Source organism: Oncorhynchus kisutch, linkage group LG1 (genome assembly GCF_002021735.2).
Source record: "Oncorhynchus kisutch isolate 150728-3 linkage group LG1, Okis_V2, whole genome shotgun sequence".
Lineage (NCBI taxonomy): Eukaryota > Metazoa > Chordata > Actinopteri > Salmoniformes > Salmonidae > Oncorhynchus > Oncorhynchus kisutch.
Window position 1 is genome coordinate 47723895 of NC_034174.2, and position 24747 is coordinate 47748641.

Below are 24747 nucleotides of genomic sequence, written 5' to 3' on the forward strand. Positions count from 1 at the left end.
TGGTCAATTACCGTGAGACTGTCAGTTACTTGCTTGACAATCACCGGCTGACAACATTTTGTGACCACCACAGCCCTAGAGGGACCTCTGACCTTCTCATTTAGTGGGTTTGAGACAGAGACGATGCGACGAATCAAGGAAATGCAATTGAGATCGTTTCCTCCTACTAAGCTAACATCTGGAATTGTTTTAAGATGGTCATGTCAAGGATTTAGAATTTTAGGACCCCTTTAGGTATAAAATAAATAAGCAACCATTGAATTTGGCCTTTACTGCTATTAGCCAAATGAAACACATTAAATAACAGATTAATACATGGCAAAACAGATAGTCAAAAACAATTATCAAAAGGAAGTTTGTTTTGAAGTGTCTGTCCTATATCTGAGAGAAAATAATGATTTTTTCAAATGTAAATTTACCCACACCTTTTTTAGTGCACTAAACTACATGGCCAAAAGTATGTGGACAACTGCTCGCCGAACATCTCATTGCAAAATCATGGGCATTAATATTGAGTTGGTCCCCTCTTTGCTGCTATAACAGCCTTCACTCTTATGAGAAGGCTTTCCACTACATGTTGAAACATTGCTGCGGGGACTCCATTCAGCCACAAGAGCATTAGTGAGGTCAGGCACTGATGTGGGGGGATTAGGCATGGCTCACAGTCAGCATTCCAATTCATCCCAAATGTGTTCAATGAGGTTGAGGTCAGGGCTCTGTGCAGGCCATTCAAGTTCTTCCACACCGATCTCGACAAACCATTTCTGTATGGATCTCGCTTTGTGCACGGGGGCATTGCCATGCTGAAACAGGAAAGTGCCATCCCCAAAACGTTTCCACAGAGTTGGAAGCACAGAATCATCTAGAATGTCACTGCATGCTGTAGCATTAAGATTTCCCTTCACTGGAACTAAGGGGTCTAGCACAAACTATGAAAAACAGCCTTTATTCCTCCTCCACAAAACTTTACAGTTGTCACTATGCATTGGGGCAGGTAGAGTTCTCCTGGCATCCGGCAAACCCAGATTTGTCCGTCGAACTGCCAGACGAAGTGCGATTCATCACTCCAGAGAACGCGTTTCCACTGCTCTAGAGTCCAATGGCCGCAAGCTTTAAACCACTCCAGCCGACTCTTGGCATTGCGCATGGTGACCTTAGGTTTGTGTGTGGCTGCTTGGCCATGGAAACCCATTTCATGATGCTCCCGAAGAACAGTTCTTGTGCTGACGTTGCTTCCAGAGGCAGTTTGGAACTCAGTAGTGAGTGTTGCAACCGAGGACAGACGCTTTTTAGGCGCTTCAGCACTCTGGGGTCGCATTCTGTGAGCTTATGTGGCCTACCACTTCGAGGCTGAGCCATTGTTGCTCCTAGACGTTTCCACTTCACAATAACAGCAATTACAGTTGACCGGGGCAGCTCAGGCAGGGCTGAAATTTGATGAACTGACTTGTTGGAAAGGTGGCATCCTATGACAGTCCCAGGTTGAAAGTCACTGAGCTCTTCAGTACAGACCACTCTACTGCCACTGCTTGTCTATGGAGATTGCATGGCTGTGTGCTTGATTTTATACACCGGTCAACAACGGGTGTGGCTGAAATAGCCGAATCCACTCATTTGAAGGGGTGTCCACATACCTTTGTAGTGTACTTCCATATACACTGAGTACACCAAACATTAGGAACACCTTCCTAATATTGAGTTGCACCCCGCACCCCTTTGCCCACAGAACAGACTCAATTCATCAGGCCATGGACTCTACAAGATGTCGAAAGCGTTCCACAGGGATGCTGGCCCATGTTGACTCCAATGCTTCCCACAGTTGTGTCAAGTTGGCTGGATGTCCTTTGGGTGGTGGACCATTCTTGATACACACGGGAAACTGTTGAGCGTGAAATACTCAGCAGCGTTGCAGTTCTTGACACAAACCGGAGCGCCTAGCACCTACTACCATACCCCATTCAAAGGCACTTAAATATTTTGCCTTGCCCATTCATACTCATAATGGCAGACATACACAATCCAAGTCTCAATTGTCAAGGCTTAAAATTCCTCCTTGAACTTGTGTCATCCCCTTCATCTACACGGATCGAAGTGGATTTAACAAGTTACATCAATAAGGGATCATAGCTTTCACCTGGTCAGTCTATGTAATGGAAAGTGCCGGTGTTCTTAATGTTTTGTGCACTCTGTGTATACTTCCATTCACTTTTTAAACTGGTACCGGGCTACCTTCAGATTAGTCTTGTGAGCGTCCTAGAGCAAAACAACTGACATGTAAGTGTTCCTGAGAGTCTCATCTTTCCGTAGGGGGGTCATATTCGTGTGTAGCCGAAACTGTTCGGACGCTATAGACAGAAGTCGGCAGATCGGCAGTACCGACTTCAGACTTGTGGGGGTCGTAGAGCAAAACGAAGAACACTACTACTTTTTGAAGAACCCAGAGAGTTTCATGATCCTTCTCTGTGTGAAGCCTCACCTGTCCCGTCTGTGCTGTTGCTGTTGTTGGCCCCTGACTCCCAAGCGTCACCTTGTGTGGTCCCTGTCCCCTGTTCTGGGGTGTAGTCTGCTGGGTTAAAGGTCCTGAGGAGAGAGAGAGGATGAGGGTAGGTGAAGTTTAGGTTTAAGAAGAACTGGTGTACGAGGAACCAGAAAAGGACAGTTGTGTCTGTACGAGTTTGTTTGTGTATTACAGAACTCACCCCATTCCCTGGGCTGAGAACTTGCTACCCACTGGTGCCCTGCCCCTTCCTCTGCCTCCAGATCCGACTGAAGCACACAGACCCGCACAAACGTCAACACATAGTAAGCATGGCACCAGAAAAATTGTGTGAAGTTAAGAGAGCACTTAAGTTACCTGGGAGTGTTGACTGGAACATATGAGAAAGTGCCACTAATTGACACTCACCTCTACCCCCTCTTCCCCCCCTGCGACCTCGCTCTGACACTCTGTCCAAAGGGCCAGGGACCGCCTCCACACCATTTTCCTCTGGCCGCACTGCACAGGGAGACAGAGAGCGAAGGAGCGAGAAAGCGAGGTGGGGATGGACAAAGAGGGAGACAGAGAGAGAGGGATAGCGATAGAGAAGGAGAGAAGTGGGGAGAGACCAACAGAGAGATGATTTAGTGATTAAGGTCAGTACAAAGCTATGTGCTGCCTAGTAAGCAATTATGCTGAATAGTGCATTGATGACAAACTAATTGCTTAATGACAAATTGGCTGGCTATTCATTCTTAGTAAGTGCTCTATGTAGTGTTCTCTAATCTAAAGTACCGCCAATGAGAATAAACACACTAACTGTAAATGTACTAACCACACCATGGTTGAATAACTCAAATCCTCGACAGCTTACTGACTTCTCATTCTTCCTGGCTCTTGGGTGATCAATTAGACCTAGTGTTATAGTGCCTTGTTCATTAACATATGCATAGAATTTTATTCCGTGACCCCCTAACCTCTCTCAACCTGGCGGCTGCGGTTGCTGGCCCCCCTGCCTCTCCGATTGCTCCCTCCGCGGCCCCTGCTTCCCTCTCGCTCTCCTCCTCTCTTCTCCCGGTTCTCCTTGCCCTCCGTTGGGCCGTCCTTCGCGAGGGGTTTCTTCTTCCCAACTGTCTCCCATGAGGTCTGAGAGAGAGAGAGATAGAGAGAGGAAAGAAACGACAGAGAGAACGAGAGAGAGTGAGAGCGAGAGGACGAGAGAGAGAATGAACGAGAGAGAGAGAGAGAGAACAAGAGAGAGAGAGAGAACGAGAGAGCGAGCGAAAGACAGCGAGAGAGAGAATATGTATGACCATAGAGACACATATTTCCCTCAGATTACACAGACCCACAAAGAATTTGAAAACAAACCCAATTTTGATCAACTCCCATATCTATTGGGTGAAATACCACAGCGTGCCATCACAGCAGCAAGATTTGTGACCTGTTGCCACAAGAAAAGTAAAGAACAAACACCATTGTAAATACAACCCATATTTATGTTTATATATATTTTCACTTTTGTACTTAAACTATTTGCACATAATATGACATCTGAAATGTCTTTATTCTTTTGGATCTTTTGTGAGTGTAATGTTCCCTATAATTTTTTGTTTTGTTTGTTTCACTTTTGTTTATTAGCTATTTCACTTGCTTTGGCAATGTATGTATGTTTCCCATGCCAATAAAGCCCTTAAATTGAAATTGAATTAAAAATTGAGAGAGAGAGCGAGAGCTAGAGAGAGCGGGCGAGGGAGAGCGAGAGAGCGGGCGAGGGAGAGCGAGCGAGGGAGAGCGCGGGCGAGCGAGAGAGCGGGCGAGGGAGAGCTAGAGCGGGCGAGCGAGAGCTAGAGCGGGCGAGAGCTAGAGCGGGCGAGGGAGAGCGAGAGAGCGGACGAGGGAGAGCGAGAGAGCGGACAAGGGAGAGCGAGAGAGCGGACAAGGGAGAGCGAGAGAGCGGACGAGGGAGAGCGAGAGAGCGGATGAGGGAGAGCGAGAGAGCGGACGAGGGAGAGGGAGAGCGAGAGCTAGAGCGGGCGAGGGAGAGCGGGCGAGGGAGAGAGCGGGCGAGGGAGAGTGAGAGCGAGAGAACGGGCGAGGGAAAGCGACTGACTTTTGATGTCTCCTTATTGATCCTAATTGGTTTTGAGATGGGGGGGGGGGGAGTGAAATGGAGGTGAGCGAACGGGAGGGGAGATGCGCTAGGAGAGGAGAGGAAAGAGTGGAAAATACCTACAGATTGCAGGAGTAAAAGTTAAGTCAGATCCTACAACTGCTTGAACTAGTCAACGTCAAATTAATAATGGATATGTACTCCTCCTACTGCAGTGTCACAATGTCATTGACATATAAAAGGATGAATGACCACAGGGCAGGCAGCAGTAGCTGATTATATCATTGGAGGATTACATACATAGGAGCAAAATGACCCACTTTCTATTTCAGGACTTCCAAGAAACAACAACAGCGTAACTATGGTGGGGTGGAGATCTCTCTGCTCTCCTCTGAAACACCTCGATTATTTGACTACTGACTCAGGCGCTGACAGAACAAGTGACAAGTGTTGTACATCCTAGATTCAGAGGCCATAATACTTTTTCCATTGTCCTTCTGTACAATAAATAAATAAATAATAATAATAATCACAATATGCCTTTATTCAATCACCCAACTGGACAAGTCCCCCTGGCACAGTTGGCACAAGCCCCTATTTTCAGTTTCCTTGGATAGATATAGCAATGTGCACAGCACCCTTGGGCTTGATTGGAAGGGGATGTGGCAAGGGTCATTAAGAGATCCATTGCCTAAAGCTGACTCAATCCACTGTAGATAGAAGTATTGTATTAGGTACATTATGTCATCTGTCCCATTAAAAAACGTGAGAACATATTTCCGTCCTATCAGATCTGTGCTCCAACTCTAACAGATGTAGATCAAATCAAGTTATTTGTACACGCTCTGAAGACCTTAATGTGAAATGCTTACTTTACGAGCCCGTAACCAACAATGCAGAGTTTTAAAAAAAGGTTACGAACAATTTACTAATAACCTAAAGGAAAAATATTAACACTATAAAATAACATTAACGAGGCTATATACAAGGGGTACCCGTTCCCAAGTCAATTTGCAGGGGTACGGGGTTAGTCGAGGTAATTGAAGTAATGCGCACATTTAGGTATGGATAAAGTGACTATGCCTAGATAATAAACAGAGAGTAGTAGCAGCGTATGTGAAATGTGTGAAGGAATATGAATGTACAGTTTATTCAGAAAGTATTCAGACCCCTTCACTTTTTCCACATTTAGTTACGTTACAGCCTTATTCTAAAATTAATCAAATTGTTTTTGTCCTCATCAATCTACACACAATTCCCCATAATGACAAAGCAAAAACAAAAAAACTGAAATTCCACATTTACATAAGTTTTCAAGCTCTTTTCTCAGTACTTTTCTGGAGCACCTTTGGCAGCGATTACAGCCTCGAGTCTTCTTGGGTATGATGCGACAAGCTAGGCACACCTGTATTTGGGGAGTTTCTCCCATTCTTCTCTGCAGATCCTCTCAAGCTCTGTCAGGTTCGATGGGAAAAGTCGCTGCACACCTTTTTTCAGGTCTCTCCAGAGATGTTCCAATCGGGTTCAAGTCCGGACTCTGGTTGGGCCCCTCAAGGACATTCAGAGACTTGTCCCGAAGCCAATCCTGCGTTGTCTTGGCTGTGTGCTTAGGGTCGTTGTCCTGTTGGAAGGTGAACCTTCTCCCCAGTCTGAGGTCCTGAGCGCTCTGGAGAAGATTTTCATCAAGGACCCTAATGTACTTTAATGAGAACTTGTTCTCAACTGACCTACCTGGTTAAATAATGGTGAAATAAAAAAAATTATAATAAACTTTGCTCTGTTCATCTTTCCCCCAATTCTGACTAGTCTCCCAGTACCTGCCGCTGAAAAACATCCCCACAGCATGATGCTGCCATAACCATGCTTCACCTTAGGGATGGTGCCAGGTTTCCTCCAGATGTGACGCTTGGCATTTTGGCCTAAAGAGTTTGATATTGGTTTCATCAGACCAGAGAGTCTTGTTTCTCATGGTCTGAGAGTCCTTTAGGTGCTTTTAGGCTGTCATGTGCCATTTACTGAGGAGTGGCTTCCATCTGCCCGCTCTACCATAAAGGCCTGATTGGTGGAGTGCTGCAAAGATGGTTGTCCTTCTGGAAGGTTCTCCCATCTCCACAGAGGAACTCTAGAGATCTACCAGAGTGACCATCGGGTTCTTGGTCACCTCCCCGACCAAGGCCTTTCTTCCCTGATTATTTAGTTTAGAAGGGAGGACATCTCTAGGAAGAGACTTGGTGGTTCCTAACTTCTTTCATTTAAGAATGATTGAGGCCAGGGTGTTCTTGGGGACCTTCAACGCTGTAGACATTTTTTGGTACCCTTCCCCAGATCTGTGCCTTGACACAATACTGTCACGGACATTTCCTTCGACCTCATGGCTTGGTTTTTGCTCTGACATGCACTATCAACTGTGGGACCTTACATAGACAGGTGTGTGCCTTTCCAAATCATGTCCAATCAATTTAATTTACCACAGCTGGACTCCAATCAATTTGTAGAAACATCAAGGATGATCAATGGAAACAGGATGCACCTGAGCTCAATTTCGAGTCTTATAGCAAAGGGTCTGAATACCTAAGTAAATAAGTTATGTTTATTTTTTATAAATTTGCTAAAAATTCTAAATACCTGTTATCGCTTTGTCATTATGGGTTATTGTATGTAGATGGATTAAATAACAGTTTTTCTCATACATTTCTGAATAAGGCTGTAACATAGCAAAATGTAGAAAAAGTCAAGGGCTCTGAATACTTTCCGAATGTACTGTACATGTGCGTCAATATGCATGTGTGTGTGTTTTGTGTGTGTGTCTGTGTGTTGGAGTGTCAGCTTAGTATGTGTGAGAGTCCAGCGAGTGTACATCGAGTCAGTGCAAAAAAGCTATGTAGCAACTGGTTAGATTCCATACCATGCTACCACCAGCCACTCCACTCTCATGAGTCAACAATGAGCATCACTAAACCAGAAAACAAAGGCAGAAAAGTTCAGGTAGGCTAGTCCCTCCCTTTTTCAGTCAGTTTTCTTCCATTGGTGCCTAATGAATACGACCCAGGTCTCAGGGAAGTTGAGGTGACTGAGCGACGCTAAGTTAGCGATGACTAGCCACCCGAAGGAAAGTGGCTGAAGGAAATTGAAAAGGTAGCGTTAACGTCAGTCCTCTCTGCCCTACCGTATCAGAGGTGCTCTCAAGGAGGAAGTTGATGGCTCTGTTGACATCTTCGTTGCAGTCGTGGAGCGCTACCATGCATTCATCCTGGATCTTTCCTGTCACCTCCATCAGCTGTGGACATACATACAACTCTGAGTGCTTTATTTGAATCCAATGAAACATAATAGAATATTAAGAACATCTTGCTAATATTGACTTGCACCCCCTGCCCCCAGAACAGCCTGAATTCATCGACACATGGACTCCACAAGGTGTCGAAAGTGTTCCACAGGGATGCTGGCCCATGTTGACTCCAACGCTTCCCACAGTTGTGTCAAGTTGGCTGGACGTCCTTTGCGTGGTGTACCATTATTGATACACACAGGAACGTGTTGAGTGTAAAACACCCAGTAGTGTTGCAGTTTTTGACATGAACCGGTGGGCCTACTACCATACCCCATTCAAAGGCACTTTTGTCTTGCCCATTCAACCTCTGAATGGCACACACAATCCATGTCTCAATTGTCTCAAGGCTTAGAAATCCTCCTTTAACCTGTCTCCTCCCCTTCATCTACACTGATTGAAGTGGACTTAACAAGTGACATCAATATGGGATCATAGCTTTCACCTGGATTCATGTGGTCTGTCTGTTCTTAATGTTTTGTATACTCAGTGTACAATGACACTGTCTATACAGACCGTTGATACAAATACACTACACACACACACACTGAGACACCAATAAGCTGTGTACATAGTCACAGAAGGGGAGGGGGAATCTGTCATAGCCTAACAGTCAGTATTAGAAAAAGAGAGGGTCTTAGATTTGAGGTGAAAACCCTGAAGTTGTCTAAAATTGACAAAATATTGTTTTTTTCCTAAATTATGAGGGTGGTCTTGCCTTTTCCCAGCACATGCAGTCACAGGTATTCTCTCTTAATGTGAAACACACCCCAACACACACAGGCCATCATTCAGAGCTGTCACAATGGCCTCTGCAATTCCCACCCACTCACCTGGTTCACTTTGTCCTCAAACTCAGCATCATTCTTGTCATAGATCATCTGGGCGAGTCGGATCTGCTCTGCAGTCGCCTGCAAAATGGATGAGAAGGAAGTGAGGGAGGATATGAAGAAGGAAAGGAACAGAGGGAGAATATTTTTTTCTGAGATATGATTTACCACTTGAAGACCCATGCATTGAGCAAGTTGTACTGTGTGCATGTCAAAGAAAAGGTAGCCAGCCGGGCTGGGTCCAGAAGGGCTCGTCCCCCGGGTTAAGAAATGTTTGACAAACAAGCTCTATTTTGGTGGCCTTGGTACATTCTATTGCTATATTGCATTTTCAACCAGCAACTATCAGGAAATAACACTGAAATAACACTGATCACATTTTCACACTTTTCGAGTGTTAGTTTCATCAGCTCTTGTACAATATGATACAAAAACAGGAAAACGTCATTTTGACTGCACTGGGCCTTCAAAGAATCCTTTACGTCCTGACTTCCATCGGCTTCAACCTTCCTTTTGAGAGGTATTTTCTCAGCTAACTGCAAGACAGGTATGATTGAAGAATGAAGCAGGTGTTAAACATGGGCTTTGCTAAAGAGAAAGCAGCAGTTGACTGCTCCATTGTCAACACTTTGAGTAAATCAGTAGACCTACAGTCAATGTTCCCTCTAAGCTGCGCGCGTAGTAGACCCGAGACTGTCGCGTAGAAATATTAGCCCATAGAGAGAAGCACTGCTCAACTATCTAGAGCAGTGGGCACCAACTTGAGTTTTGCCCTTATCTGGAAGATGGTGTCCCTTTTTTGGTTAGAGAGAGCAGATGGATGTTGAGACGCAGGCCCTCAGTCTAACATATATGGAATCATGTAGTAACCAAAAAAGTATTAAACAAACCAAAAAAATATGAGATTATTCAAAGTAGCCACCCTTGATGACAGAATTTATGGCTTGCCATAACAAATACTTATTGACCCAAGATATTTCATTTTTTCATTTTTAATTAATATGTAACAATTTCTAAAAACAGAATTCCACTGACATTATGGGGTATTGTGTGTAGGCCAGTGAAACAAATTCTCAATTTAATCCATTTTAAATTCAGGTTGTAACACAACAACATTTGGAAAAAGTCAAGGGGTGTGAGTACTTTCTGAAGGCACTGTATATATCAATATCCTTCAAAATACCATATACAATTGCAGCCAAATATATTGTCACCCTTGCACTTTTCTTAAATAATTTCTTATTTATAAATTAAGTTTAAACTGAAGAAGAAAAAATGTCTCCACACTTTATTGGATTTTCTACATTTTACAGAATACATGTTTTATTTCTGTAACCTTCAGCTTAAATCATAGATGACTGACGTCATTTCCGGTCACAACTTGCAGGCTTGTTTTCGAGTTGCTGTGCGTTTTGTTGCTAACCTGTTTTGCTACCTGACAACTTTACGGTTTTCACTTTTTAATTACCGTTCATATATTTATTTATTTTTTCCTCAACTTTTTCACTCCGGACGCTTTATCTGGACACGATTCGTCAGGACCTCGAACAGCCGAAGCTAAGTAGTAACATTAACATGATGCCTTCTAATTGCAGCCGCTGTACTCGCCTTACGGCGAGGATAGCTGTGCTGCAAGCCCAGCTTCAGACGCAATCGTTAGGCAAGGGTAATTTCAGTGTAGGAAAGGATGAAACAGCGTCTGTGGCACCAGTAAGTACAGATAGTAGTGTAAATCCCCTGGCACAGTCCCCGCAGCCGGACAACTTTCTCACGGTTTCTGGAAGGAAATGCTGTAGGAACGCTCAACCGGTGTCGCTCATTCAGCCGACAGAAACTTGCAACCGGTTTCCCCCATTAAGCAGCGGGTCGGAGTCAGAGGCCGATTCTTCTCTGGTCTCTACTCCTCCCGTTACGGGGTCTGAGACGCCGAAGCTTCCCACCATTAGCTCTGACAAATTGAAAACTCTAGTCATTGGCGACTCCATTACCCGCAGTATTAGACTTAAAGCGAATCATCCAGCGATCATACACTGTTTACCCGGGGGCAGGGCTACCGACGTTAAGGCTAATCTGAAGATGGTGCTGGCTAAAGCTAAAACTGGCGAGTGTAGAGAGTATAGAGATATTGTTATCCACGTCGGCACCAACAATGTTAGGATGAAACAGTCAGAAATCACTAAGCGCAACATAGCTTCTGCGTGCATATCAGCTAGAAAGATGTGTCGGCATCGAGTAATTGTCTCTGGCCCCCTCCCAGTTAGGGGGAGTGATGAGCTCTACAGCAGAGTCTCACAACTCAATCGCTGGTTGAAAACTGTTTTCTGCCCCTCCCAAAAGTTAGAATTTGTAGATAATTGGCCCTCTTTCTGGGACTCACCCACAAACAGGACCAAGCCTGACCTGCTGAGGAGTGACGGACTCCATCCTAGCTGGAGGGGTGCTCTCATCTTATCTACCAACATAGACAGGGCTCTAACTCCTCTAGCTCCACAATGAAATAGGGTGCAGGCCAGGCAGCAGGCTGTTAGCCAGCCTGCCAGCATAGTGGAGTCTGCCATTAGCACAGTCAGTGTAGTCAGCTCAGCTATCACCATTGAGACCGTGTCTGTGCCTCGACCTAGGTTGGGCAAAACTAAACATGGCGGTGTTCGCCTTAGCAATCTCACTAGGATAAAGACCACCTCCATTCCTGTCATTACTGAAAGAGATCATGATACCTCACATCTCAAAATAGGGCTACTTAATGTTAGATCCCTTACTTCAAAGGCAATTATAGTCAATGAACTAATCACTGATCATAATCTTGATGTGATTGGCCTGACTGAAACATGGCTTAAGCCTGGTGAATTTACTGTTTTAAATGAGGCCTCACCTCCTGGCTACACTAGTGACCATATCCCCCGTGCATCCCGCAAAGGCGGAGATGTTGCTAACATTTACGATAGCAAATTTCAATTTACAAAAAAAAAAATGACGTTTTCGTCTTTTGAGCTTCTAGTCATGAAATCTATGCAGCCTACTCAATCACTTTTTATAGCTACTGTTTACAGGCCTCCTGGGCCATATACAGCGTTTCTCACTGAGTTCCCTGAATTCCTATCGGACCTTGTAGTCATAGCAGATAATATTCTAATCTTTGGTGACTTTAATATTCACATGGAAAAGTCCACAGACCCACTCCAAAAGGCTTTCGGAGCCATCATCGACTCAGTGGGTTTTGTCCAACATGTCTCTGGACCCACTCACTGTCACAGTCATACGCTGGACCTAGTTTTGTCCCATGGAATAAATGTGGTGGATCTTAATGTTTTTCCTCATAATCCTGGACTATCGGACCACCATTTTATTACGTTTGCAATTGCAACAAATAATCTGCTTAGACCCCAACCAAGGAACATCAAAAGTCGTGCTATAAATTCACAGACAACACAAAGATTCCTTGATGCCCTTCCAGACTCCCTCTGCCTACCCAAGGACGCCAGAGGACAAAAATCAGTTAACCACCTAACTGAGGATCTCAATCTAACCTTGCGCAATACCCTAGATGCAGTTGCACCCCTAAAAACAAAAAAAATGTCTCATAAGAAACTAGCTCCCTGGTACACAGAAAATACCCGAGCTCTGAAGCAAGCTTCCAGAAAATTGGAACGGAAATGGCGCCACACCAAACTGGAAGTCTTCCGACTAGCTTGGAAGGACGGCACCGTGCAGTACCGTAGAGCCCTTACTGCTGCTCGATCATCCTATTTTTCTAACTTAATTGAGGAAAATAAGAACAATCCGAAATTCCTTTTTAATACTGTCGCAAAGCTAACTAAAAAGCAGCATTCCCCAAGAGAGGATGACTTTCACTTTAGCAGTGATAAATTCATGAACTTCTTTGAGGAAAAGATTATGATTATTAGAAAGCAAATTACGGACTCCTCTTTAAACCTGCGTATTCCTCCAAACCTCAGTTGTCCTGAGTCTGCACAACTCTGCCAGGACCTAGGATCAAGAGAGACGCTCAAGTGTTTTAGTACTATATCTCTTGACACAATGATGAAAATAATCATGGCCTCTAAACCTTCAAGCTGCATACTGGACCCTATTCCAACTAAACTACTGAAAGAGCTGCTTCCTGTGCTTGGCCCTCCTATGTTGAACATAATAAACGGCTCTCTATCCACTGGATGTGTACCAAACTCACTAAAAGTGGCAGTAATAAAGCCTCTCTTGAAAAAGCCAAACCTTGACCCAGAAAATATAAAAAACTATCGGCCTATATCGAATCTTCCATTCCTCTCAAAAATTTTTGAGAAGGCTGTTGCGCAGCAACTCACTGCCTTCCTGAAGACAAACAATGTATACGAAATGCTTCAGTCTGGTTTTAGACCCCATCATAGCACTGAGACGGCACTTGTGAAGGTGGTAAATGACATTTTAATGGCATCGGACCGAGGCTCTGCATCTGTCCTCGTGCTCCTAGACCTTAGTGCTGCTTTTGATACCATCGATCACCACATTCTTTTGGAGAGATTGGAAACCCAAATTGGTCTACACGGACATGTTCTGGCCTGGTTTAGATCTTATCTGTCGGAAAGATATCAGTTTGTCTCTGTGAATGGTTTGTCCTCTGACAAATCAACTGTAAATTTCGGTGTTCCTCAAGGTTCCGTTTTAGGACCACTATTGTTTTCACTATATATTTTACCTCTTGGGGATGTTATTCGAAAACATAATGTAAACTTTCACTGCTATGCGGATGACACACAGCTGTACATTTCAATGAAACATGGTGAAGCCCCAAAATTGCCCTCGCTAGAAGCATGTGTTTCAGACATAAGGAAGTGGATGGCTGCAAACTTTCTACTATTAAACTCGGACAAAACAGAGATGCTTGTTCTAGGTCCCAAGAAACAAAGAGATCTTCTGTTGAATCTGACAATTAATCTTAATGGTTGTACAGTCGTCTCAAATAAAACTGTGAAGGACCTCGGCGTTACTCTGGACCCTGATCTCTCTTTTGAAGAACATATCAAGACCATTTCGAGGACAGCTTTTTTCCATCTACGTAACATTGCAAAAATCAGAAACTTTCTGTCCAAAAATGATGCAGAAAAATTAATCCATGCTTTTGTCACTTCTAGGTTAGACTACTGCAATGCTCTATTTTCCGGCTACCCGGATAAAGCACTAAATAAACTTCAGTTAGTGCTAAATACGGCTGCTAGAATCCTGACTAGAACCAAAAAATGTGATCATATTACTCCAGTGCTAGCCTCTCTACACTGGCTTCCTGTCAAAGCAAGGGCTGATTTCAAGGTTTTACTGCTAACCTACAAAGCATTACATGGGCTTGCTCCTACCTATCTCTCTGATTTGGTCCTGCCGTACATACCTACACGTACGCTACGGTCACAAGACGCAGGCCTCCTAATTGTCCCTAGAATTTCTAAGCAAACAGCTGGAGGCAGGGCTTTCTCCTATAGAGCTCCATTTTTATGGAACGGTCTGCCTACCCATGTCAGAGACGCAAACTCGGTCTCAACCTTTAAGTCTTTACTGAAGACTCATCTCTTCAGTGGGTCATATGATTGAGTGTAGTCTGGCCCAGGAGTGGGAAGGTGAACGGAAAGGCTCTGGAGCAACGAACCGCCCTTGCTGTCTCTGCCTGGCCGGTTCCCCTCTTTCCACTGGGATTCTCTGCCTCTAACCCTATTACAGGGGCTGAGTCACTGGCTTGCTGGGGCTCTCTCATGCCGTCCCTGGAGGGGGTGCGTCACCTGAGTGGGTTGATTCACTGTTGTGGTCATCCTGTCTGGGTTGGCGCCCCCCCCCTTGGGTTGTGCCGTGGCGGAGATCTTTGTGGGCTATACTCAGCCTTGTCTCAGGATGGTAAGTTGGTGGTTGAAGATATCCCTCTAGTGGTGTGGGGGCTGTGCTTTGGCAAAGTGGGTGGGGTTATATCCTTCCTGTTTGGCCCTGTCCGGGGGTGTCCTCGGATGGGGCCACAGTGTCTCCTGACCCCTCCTGTCTCAGCCTCCAGTATTTATGCTGCAGTAGTTTGTGTCGGGGGGCTGGGGTCAGTTTGTTATATCTGGAGTACTTCTCCTGTCCTATTCGGTGTCCTGTGTGAATCTAAGTGTGCGTTCTCTAATTCTCTCCTTCTCTCTTTCTTTCTCTCTCTCGGAGGACCTGAGCCCTAGGACCATGCCCCAGGACTACCTGACATGATGACTCCTTGCTGTCCCCAGTCCACCTGGCCATGCTGCTGCTCCAGTTTCAACTTCCACCTGACTGTGCTGCTGCTCTAGTTTCAACTGTTCTGCCTTATTATTATTCGACCATGCTGGTCATTTATGAACATTTGAACATCTTGGCCATGTTCTGTTATAATCTCCACCCGGCACAGCCAGAAGAGGACTGGCCACCCCACATAGCCTGGTTCCTCTCTAGGTTTCTTCCTAGGTATTGGCCTTTCTAGGGAGTTTTTCCTAGCCACCGTGCTTCTACACCTGCATTGCTTGCTGTTTGGGGTTTTAGGCTGGGTTTCTGTACAGCACTTTGAGATATCAGCTGATGTACGAAGGGCTATATAAATAAATTTGATTTGATTTGAAATGTTTCATTTAGAAAATAAAGACAAATGGCATGGATAAAATGATTGGCACCTCAGAGCTAGTACTTGGTTGAACAGCCTTTGGCCAAGCTAACTGCCAACAAATGCTTCTTGTAGCCTCAAATGAGCTTGCTGCACCGTTCTACTGATGACCAAATTAAGCATACCCTCAAAATAACACCTCCCCCCCACCCCTACAATCAAACATGGGGAGGTTTGATAATGCTGTAGGGTTGTTTGCTACCTCTGGTACTGGGGGCCTTGAACGTACACAAGTCATCATGAAATCAGCTGATTATCAAGTGTTTGAGTCCAATGTTCAACCCAGTCCAAAAATAGTTTTTCCATTGAAGATTGTGGGTCTTCCAGCAAGACAACAACCCTGAACACACATCAAATAGCACCCAGGAACGGTTCAAGATGAAACTATCGACTGCTCTGAAATGGCCAGCATAGAGTCCAGATTTGAATCACATCCAAAAACCTGTGGTAAGATCTGAAAACATCAGTTGGTTGAAGGCATCCCTCAAACATCGAAAAATTTGAGCAGTTTGCTGCTGAATAGTGGGCCAACTTGCCAGTAATGGCTCATTGATGGCTACAATAAATGTTTTTCTCAGTTATCTTGGCCAAAGGCTGTGCAACTAAGTGGTAGCTCCTGGGCACCAATAATTTTGTCCATCTTGCCAATAATTTTGTCCAGAGGGTGGTGCAGACCGCACCACCCTCTGGAGAGCCTTGTCCATGCCTTTTATTTTCTAAATTAAAAATAGCCAACTTAAGTTTCCAAAAATAAAATGTGTTGTGCAATGTTTTAACTCCAATAACAAGGTGTGGAGACCAAAAGTGTTTTTCAATTTTAACTTGTTTCAGAAAAAACAGGGAATGATTTAAGAAAAGTGCCAGGGTGCCAATATATTTGGCCACAACTAAGTACCATTAGCTTTTAAATTTTTTTATCCAAACTGATGCTCTCTCTCCACTAGTCTAGGATTCACCATCTTCATCAAATGTTTTCACAATTTATCTGCAGAAAAATCACAAAAACGTCTATCAGTATGCAAATTAGGTAGCTAAATGAACAGTTCTCGTACCGATGCAATTCGGTAGGCTACTGACGAGTAAACTCACTATAACGTCTGGCAAGTCCTGATAGACTTCATATAGAAAATACCGGATGTGGAGGTCCTGGGCTGGCGTGGTTACATGTAGTGTGCAGTTGTGAGGCTGGTTGGCAGTGGTTGAAAAAGTATCAAATTCTCATACTTGAGTAAAAGTAAAGAAACCTTAATAGAAAATGAAATGTCACCCAGTAAAATACTACTTGAGTAAAAGTCTAAAATTATTTGGTTTAAAATATACCTAAGTATCAAAAGTAAAAGTATAAATAATTTCAAATTGCTTATATTAAGCAAACTAGACGGCATCATTTTATTTAAATGTTTAATTTACAGATAGCCAGGGGCACATTCAAACACAAATTCTTAAATTAAGTATGTGTGTTTAATTAATCCGCCAGATCAGAGGCAGTAGGGATGACCAGATATGTTCTCTTGATAAGTGCGTGAATTGGACCATTTTCCTGACCTGCTAAGCATTGAAATGAAACGTGTACTTTTGGGTGTCAGGGAAAATGTATGGAGTAAAAAGTCAATCGTATTCTTTGGGAATGTAGTGAAGTGAAAGTAAAAGTAGTTAAATATAAATAGTAAAATAAAGTACAAATACCACGAAAAAACGACTTAAGTAGTACTTTAAAGTATTTTTACTTAAGTACTTTACACCACTGCCGGTTGGATGCACCGCCAAATTCTCTAAAACTTAGTTGGAGGCGGCTTATGGTAAAAGAATGATCATTCAATTCTCTGGCAACAGCTCCGGTGGACATTCCTGCAGCTAGCATGCCAATTGCATGCGCCCTCAACTTGAGACATCTGTGGCATTGTGTTGTGTGACAAAACTGCACATTTTAGAGTAGCCTTTTAATGTCCCCAACACAAGGTGTACCTGTGTAATGATCATGCTGTTTAATCAGCTTCTTGATATGCCACACCTTTTTTTTCACCTTCATTTAACCAGGTAGGCCAATTGAGAACAAGTTCTCATTTTCAACTGCAACCTGGCCAAGATAAAGCAAAGCAGTGTGACAAAAACAACAGCACAGTTACACATAACCAAATGTATAGTCAATAACCCAATTAAAAAATCTATGTACCGTGTGTGCAAATGTAGAAGAGTAGGGAGGTAATAATTACCATTTAGCATTAACACTGGAGTAATAAATGTGCAGATGATGGTCGGTGATCTGTTTGTTAACTTGGCTTTCGAAGATTTTAGAAAGACAGGGCAGGATGGATATAGGTCTATAACAGTTTGGGTCTAGAGTGTCTCCCCCTTTGAAAAGGGGGATGACCGCGGCAGCTTTCCAATCTTTGGGGATCTCAGACGATACGAAAGAGAGGTTGAAGAGGCTAGTAATAGGGGTTGCAACAATTTTGGCGGATAATTTTAGAAAGAGAGGGTCCAGATTGTCTAGCCCAGCTGATTTGTAGGGATCAAGATTTTACAGCTCTTTCAGAACATCAGCCTTCTGGATTTGGGTGAAGGAGAAGTGTGGGGGGGGGGGGCTTGGGCAAGGTGCTGCAGGGGGTGTAGAGCTGTTGGTAGGGTTAGGGGTAGTCAGGTGGATGGATAATCTTGGCAAAGGAGTAATGGTCACTAACAGCGATGTAAACACATTTGAGCACAAAATGAGAGAAATAAGCTTTTGTGCGTATGGAAAATTTCTGGGATCTTATTTCAGCTCATGAAACATGGGACCACTTTACATGTTGCGTTTATATTTTTGTTCAGTGTAGCATGACATTTGTGTGTGTAGTCTTCAATGAAAGACTGCGACAGAGCAGGTAAATATTGACCCGGAATGCAAAACTGTGCTGAAATGTTACTGGTCCTGCAGACAGTGACTGACGAGATCCACTGGCCCAACGTTTTTACTGGCCAGCATTGGACCCTGCACGCGAAAGACAATAAATGAATGTGCCAGAAAAACAATAGTCTAAAGTGGATTGACTCATTGTCACCACATTATATGGGACCTGTAAGTTCACGCCCTCTCCCTCAGTGTAAATAAATATGACCGCAACCACAGTGCACACACCCAGATGCCGAGAGGCAGTGTTTCCCTGACATCGCTCACTTTGTGTTAAAGTGTTAATGCCGTTTTATTTTTGATTTAACACTTATTTAAAACGACAGGCGCCTATCCTATTAATAGATCGCTAGAAGATGCATATTCAGTCACAGTCACTCTAACCTACATGTACATTGTACCTCAATTACCTCGACCGGTGCCCCCTCACATTGACGCTGTACCGGTACCCCCTGTATATAGCCTCGATGTTGTTATTTTACTGCTGCTCTTTAATAATTTGTTACTTTTATTTTTGATTTAACACTTATTTAAAACGGCATTGTTGGTTAAGGGCTTGTAAGTAAGCATTTCACTTTTGTATTCGGCGCGTGTGACAAATAAACGTATGATTTGATCTAGCAGGGGAGGGCTCTGCAGACTTATTTTTAAGAAGCCAATTGAAAAGTAGCCTAGTTAAGTTAAGTGGAAAATGTACACGGCTGAATATGAGTCTGCAAATCATTTGTATAGCCGACAACCGGCGCTAGTGGAAAATACTGGTTGCGTGTGTGTCACTCACCTGGAGCTGTTTCTGTGGTTGAGTTGCGTGTGTGGCAGCAGGCAGCGCTTTGTCCCGAGTGCCCCGGGCTTTGTCGCCGCCCAACGATGTCATCATATACAGTATATACAAAACAATGTATGTACAAAATAGAAAAATCTGGAAGACAGAGAAGGGGGGGGGGATAAAAATGAATGTCACTTACAGTATTTGCCCTATTCACTGCAGGCAGGTATAAGATAAGACAAATAGGTTTGTTGTTATACGTTAGGCCTGGGTTGTTCAAATAGTCCCGATTCCCTTTGTAGTTTCTTCTGAGCTGAAATGCATTCCCTGGTGTGTGTGTGTGTGTGTGTGTGTGTATATATACTCATGTGTAGCCTGTATCAAACACATCCCCACATCAACACGGTTGGAGGGATTGTGCAATCCTGAGTGTCGGTTGCAACTGTTGAAACAGTGTATAGTAAATGTGTATTTTGCATTGGGGAAGTTATTTTGACGTGATATGAAAGTAGAGGGATTTATCTATGTTTCTAGAACCTTACCATAATTGAGAATCAATTCACATTTAGCTAGATTAAGTATTTGACTGTTTTGGCTTAGAGACAAGTCGCCTTTAAACAGAACGTGTTGGGTCCTTGACTATAATGAATAACATTAGGCTCCTTTATTCCATTAATGGGCTAGCTCTAGTGCATTCGTAAAGTACTCAAACGCCTTCACTTTTTCCACATTTTGTTACGTTACAACCTTATTCTAAAATGGATTAAATTGTTTTTCCCCCTCATCAATCTACACACAATTCCCCATAATGACAAAGCAAAAACTAAAAAACTAAAATTCTTCAAATGTATAAAAAAATATATATATATTATAATAATAAAAACATGATATATATATATATATATATATAATAGAACATTTACATAAGTATTCAGACCCTTTACTCAGTACTTTGTTGAAGCACCTTTGGCAGTGATTACAGCCTCAATTAGTTTTGGGTATGATGCTAAATCAAATCAAATTGTATTTGTCATATACACATGGTTAGCAGATGTTAATGTGAGTGTAGCGAAATGCTTGTGCTTCTAGTTCCGACAGTGCAATAATATCTAACAAATAATCTAACAATTCCCCAACAACTACCTAATACACACAAATCTAAAGGGGTGAATGAGAATATGTACATGTAAGTATATGGATGAGCGATGGCCGAACAGCAAAAGCAAGGCGCAATAGATGGTATAAAATACATGTGATATGAGTAATGTAAGATATGTAAACATTATTAAAGTGGCATTACTTAGAGTGCATTGTATAAAGTGACTAGTGACCCATTTATTAAAGTGGCCAGTGATTGGGGTCCCATGTTGGCAGCAGCCTCTCTGAGTTAGTGATTGCTGTTTAGCAGTCTGATGGCCTTGAGATAGAAGCTGTTTTTCAGTCTCTCGGCCCCAGCTTTGATGCACCTGTACTGACCTCGCCTTCTGGATGGTAGCGGTGTGAACAGGCAATGGCTCAGGTGGTTGATGTCCTTGAAGATCTTTTGGCCTCCTGTGACATCGGGTGCTGTAGGTGTCATGGAGGGCAGGTAGATTGCCCCCAATAATGCGTTGTGTAGACCGCACCACCCTCTGGAGAGCCTTGTTGTTGAGGGCGGTGCAGATGCCGTACCAGGCGGTGATACAGCCCGACAGGATACTCTCAATTGTGCATCTCTAATAGTTTGTCGGGGTTTTGGGTGAATTTCTTCAGCCTCCTGAGGTGTCTTTTATTGAATAGGTTGAAGAGGCGCTGTTGCGCCTTCTTCAGCACACTGTCTGTGTCAGTTTGTCTGTGACGTGTACGCCGAGGAATTTAAAACTTTCCACCTTCTCCACTGCTGTCCCATCGATGTGGATAGGGGGGTGCTCCCTCTGCTGTTTCCTGAAGTCCACGATCATCTCCTTTTCCTGACACCACACTCCAAGTGCCCTCGTCGTTGTTGGTAATTAAGCCCACTACTGTCGTGTCACCTGCAAACTCGATGATTGACTTGGAGGCATGCATGGCCTCGCAGTCGTGGGTGAACAGGGAGTACAGGAGGGGGCTGAGCACGCACCCTTGTAGGGCCCCTGTGTTGAGTGTCAGCAAAGTGGAGACGTTGTTTCCTACCTTCACCACCTGGGGGGGGCGACCCGTCAGAAAGTCACGGACTCAATTGCACAGGGTGGGGTTGAGACCCAGGGCCTCCAGCTTGATGAGCTTGGAGGGTACTATGGTGTTGAATGCTGAGCTGTAGTCAATGAACAGCATTCTTACATAGGAATTAATGTTGTCCAGATGGGATAGGGCAGTGTGCAGTGTGATGGCGATCGTCTGTGGACCTGTTGGGCGGTATGCAAATTGAAGTGGGTCTAGGGTGGCCGGTAAGGTGGAGCTGATATGATCCTTGACTAGTCTCTCAAAGCACTTCATGATGACGGAAGTGAGGGCTACGGGGCAGTAGTCATTTAGTTCAGTTGTCTTTGACTTCTTGGGTACAGGAACAATGGTAGCCATCTTGAAGCATGTGGGGACAACAGACTGGGATAGGGAGCGATTGAATATGTCCGTAAACACACCCGCCAGCTGGTCTGCACATGCTTTGAGGACACAGCTACGGATACCGTCTGAGACAGCAGCCTTGCGAGGGTTAACATGTTTGAATGTTTTACTCACATAAGTCACGGAGAAGGAGAGGGCCGCGACGGTGGCACTGTATTATCCTCAAAGCGGGCAAAGAAGGTGTTTTGTTTGTCTGGAACCGTGACGTCAGTGTCCGTGACGTGGCTGGATTTATTTTTGTAGTCTGTGATTTCCTGTAGACCCTGCCACATACGTCTCGTGTCTGCGCCGTTGAATTGCGACTCCACCTTAGCCCAGTACTGGCATTTTGCTTGTTGTTTTGCGCAAATGCCGCCATCCATCCACGGTTTCTGGTTAGGGTAGGTGTTAATAGTCACAGTGGGTACAACATCTCCAATGCACTTCTTTATAAATGCACTCAGCGAGTCAGCGTGTAGGTCAATGTTGTTCTCTGAGGCTGACTGGAACATATTTCAGTCTGCGTGATCAAAACAATCTTGAAATGTGGCTTCCGATTAGTTGGACCAGCATTTACACACCTGTATTTGGGGAGTTTCTCCCATTTTTCTCTGCTGAGCCTCTCAAGCTCTGTCAGGTTGGATGGGGAGCATCGATGCACAGCTATTTTCAGGTCTCTCCAGAGATGTTCGATCGATCGGGTTCAAGTCTGGGCTCTGGCTGGGCCAATCAAGGACATTCAGAGACTTGTCCCGAAGCAACTCCTAAGTTTTCTTGGCTGTGTGCTTAGGGTCATTGTTCTGTTGTAAGGTGAACCTTCGCCCCAGTCTGAGGTCCTGAGCACTCTGAATTAGGTTTTCATAGAGGATCTCTGTGTACTTTGCGCCGTTCATCTTTCCCTCGAACCTGACTAGTCTCCCAGTCCCTGAAAAACATCCCCACGGGCATGATGCTGTCACCACCATACTTCACCATAGGGATGGTATTGGCTAGGTGATGAGCAGTGCCTGGTTTCCTCCAGACGTGATGCTAGGCATTCAGGCCAAAGAGTTCAATCTTGGTTTCGTCAGACCAGATAATCTTGTTTCTCACGGTTTGAGAGTCCTTTAGGTGACCTTTTGGCAAACTCCATGTGGGCTGTCATGTGCCTTTTACTGAGGAGTGGCTTCTGTCTTGATTGGTGGAGTGCTGCAGAGATGGTTGTCCTTCTGTAAAGTTCTCCCATCGCCACAGAGAAACTCTGGAGATCTGTCAGAGTGACCATCGGGTTGTTGGTCTCTGACCAAGGCCCTTCTCCCACAATTGCTCAGTTTGGTCAAGCGGCCAGCTCTAGGAAGAGTCTTGGTGGTTCCAAACTTCTTCAATTGAAGAATGATGGAGGCCACTGTGTTCTTGGGGACAATCAATGCCGCAGAAATGTTTTGATACCCTTCCCCAGATCTGAGCCTTGAAACAATCCTGCCTCGGAGCTATACAGACAATTCCTTCGACCTCATGGCTTGGTTTTTGCTCTGACATGCACTGTCAACTGTGGGACCTTACATAGAGAGGTGTGTGCCTTTCCAAATCATGTCCAATCATTTGAATTTACAACAGGCTGACTCCAATCAAGTTGTAGATCAATGGAAACAGGATGCCCATGTGCTCAATTTCAAGGGGTCTGAATACTTATGTAAATACATATATATATACACACATTTGCAAAAATCATTATGGGGTAGTGTGTGTAAATTGATGAGGGGGAAAAAGTATTTAAATCAATTTTGGATAAGGTTGTAATGTACCAAAATGTGGAAAAAGTCAAGGGGTCTGAATACTTTTCGAATGCACTGTATGCACACATCCAAAACTACAATATATAAACTGAGAAGATCACATATTACTCTGCCTGGTTCATATCTGAGGACAATGCAGCTGCAGGTCAGTGGCGAAGTGACAATAGCTGCCATTGGCAACTTCCAGTAATGCAACAATAAACACGGGCTCGATTATTGATCTGTAGCTGAGATGACAGCAGCATCAACATCAGGTTGACTTTGCGAAGGCAATACACTACCGAAAAGACAGCCAGGGCCTATTTTTTTGTTTTGTTTATAACTCTCATTCGAGCGCATTCCCATGCAAGACAATGTAATGAGATATTGTGTCAACTCGACAGAGATTTCCCTGCTGTTGTCCAATAATACAAGTTACCGCAGCTACGGAGTTTGGCATCATCCTCTAGCTGGTTACTCATAAAACCTTTTTCATCTACACAATATATGACAAACACACTCGAATAGTAAACATGCATAAATGTTTATATAACACTGGTATAGAATCCGTCAAATGTGTGCAAACAATAGACTAAAGTGTTATGGTAGCTTGCCATAATATTTAGCTAAGTTATAATTAATGATAAAGAACGCATGCCTTTATATGACATTTACAATCACTTAACTGTTTAATTGTCTTGACACTTTTGATAATGTTTTTAACTGAAATGTAACGGCGCGCGTTTCAAATACACCACTGGCGTGGATTTTACTCCTACTGTAAATGACAAATAATACACAAAAGTGACCGACAGTGGGACCCCTTTGTCCTAGCTAGCGAAGTATCTAGCTAACGTTAGCTAGTTAGCGATGCAGTTTAGGCAATCTACGGCAGATAAGATACCAAAACACGACGGGCTGACATTCCTGCTCACACGTTGAATGTTTAACGTTACTAACGGGGGTTCTTCCCAAGGGTCAATCATAAACAGCCGTTCTTCGGGTATCATAACATGCTAGCTAACCACAAAGCTTAATCAATTCTAACGAAAATGGCCACACAGCACACAATCCAACCCCCGACATTACTTGTCGGGAAAAAGCCAAAAGAAAATAACGAAATAAAGACTCAAAAGCTGGTGTAAACAGACAAATGAATCGGTGACATTACACTTCAAGAGGGACAAGACTATGAAAGGGTTCAAATTGGCTCAAGTATAAAGAAAAACATTGAGCGCCTGAACGAGATTTGCTTTTTATTACCTGCTAACACGATTCACTCAGCCAGCACAAGGTCACGTGATATACGGCGTTGCTGTAGTCGCTCTCCTCTGTGGTCGTGAGAGACAACTGCGCAGACGCGCGTGTTTCGTCCTCTTGGGGTC

General features: G+C 44.0%; 1 protein-coding gene across 2 annotated transcripts in view; it reads right to left on the reverse strand.

Moving 5' to 3' along the window:
* Nucleotides 1–24747, reverse strand: part of ubap2a (ubiquitin associated protein 2a) — a 41616-nt gene extending 16869 nt beyond the window's left edge. The window contains exons 1-8 of one of the 2 annotated variants that reach the window (XM_020484993.2): nt 24626–24747; nt 19062–19199; nt 8751–8828; nt 7756–7866; nt 3454–3622; nt 2906–2995; nt 2700–2766; nt 2477–2580 (exon numbers count right to left, since the gene is read on the reverse strand). In XM_020484993.2, the coding sequence (XP_020340582.1) occupies nt 2477–2580; nt 2700–2766; nt 2906–2995; nt 3454–3622; nt 7756–7866; nt 8751–8828; nt 19062–19157 (715 nt within the window). In that variant the 5' untranslated portion in view covers nt 19158–19199; nt 24626–24747. Of the gene's footprint in view, nt 1–2476; nt 2581–2699; nt 2767–2854; nt 2996–3453; nt 3623–7755; nt 7867–8750; nt 8829–19061; nt 19200–24625 lie in introns of both variants that reach the window. The other variant, XM_020484983.2, reaches the window with a different exon arrangement.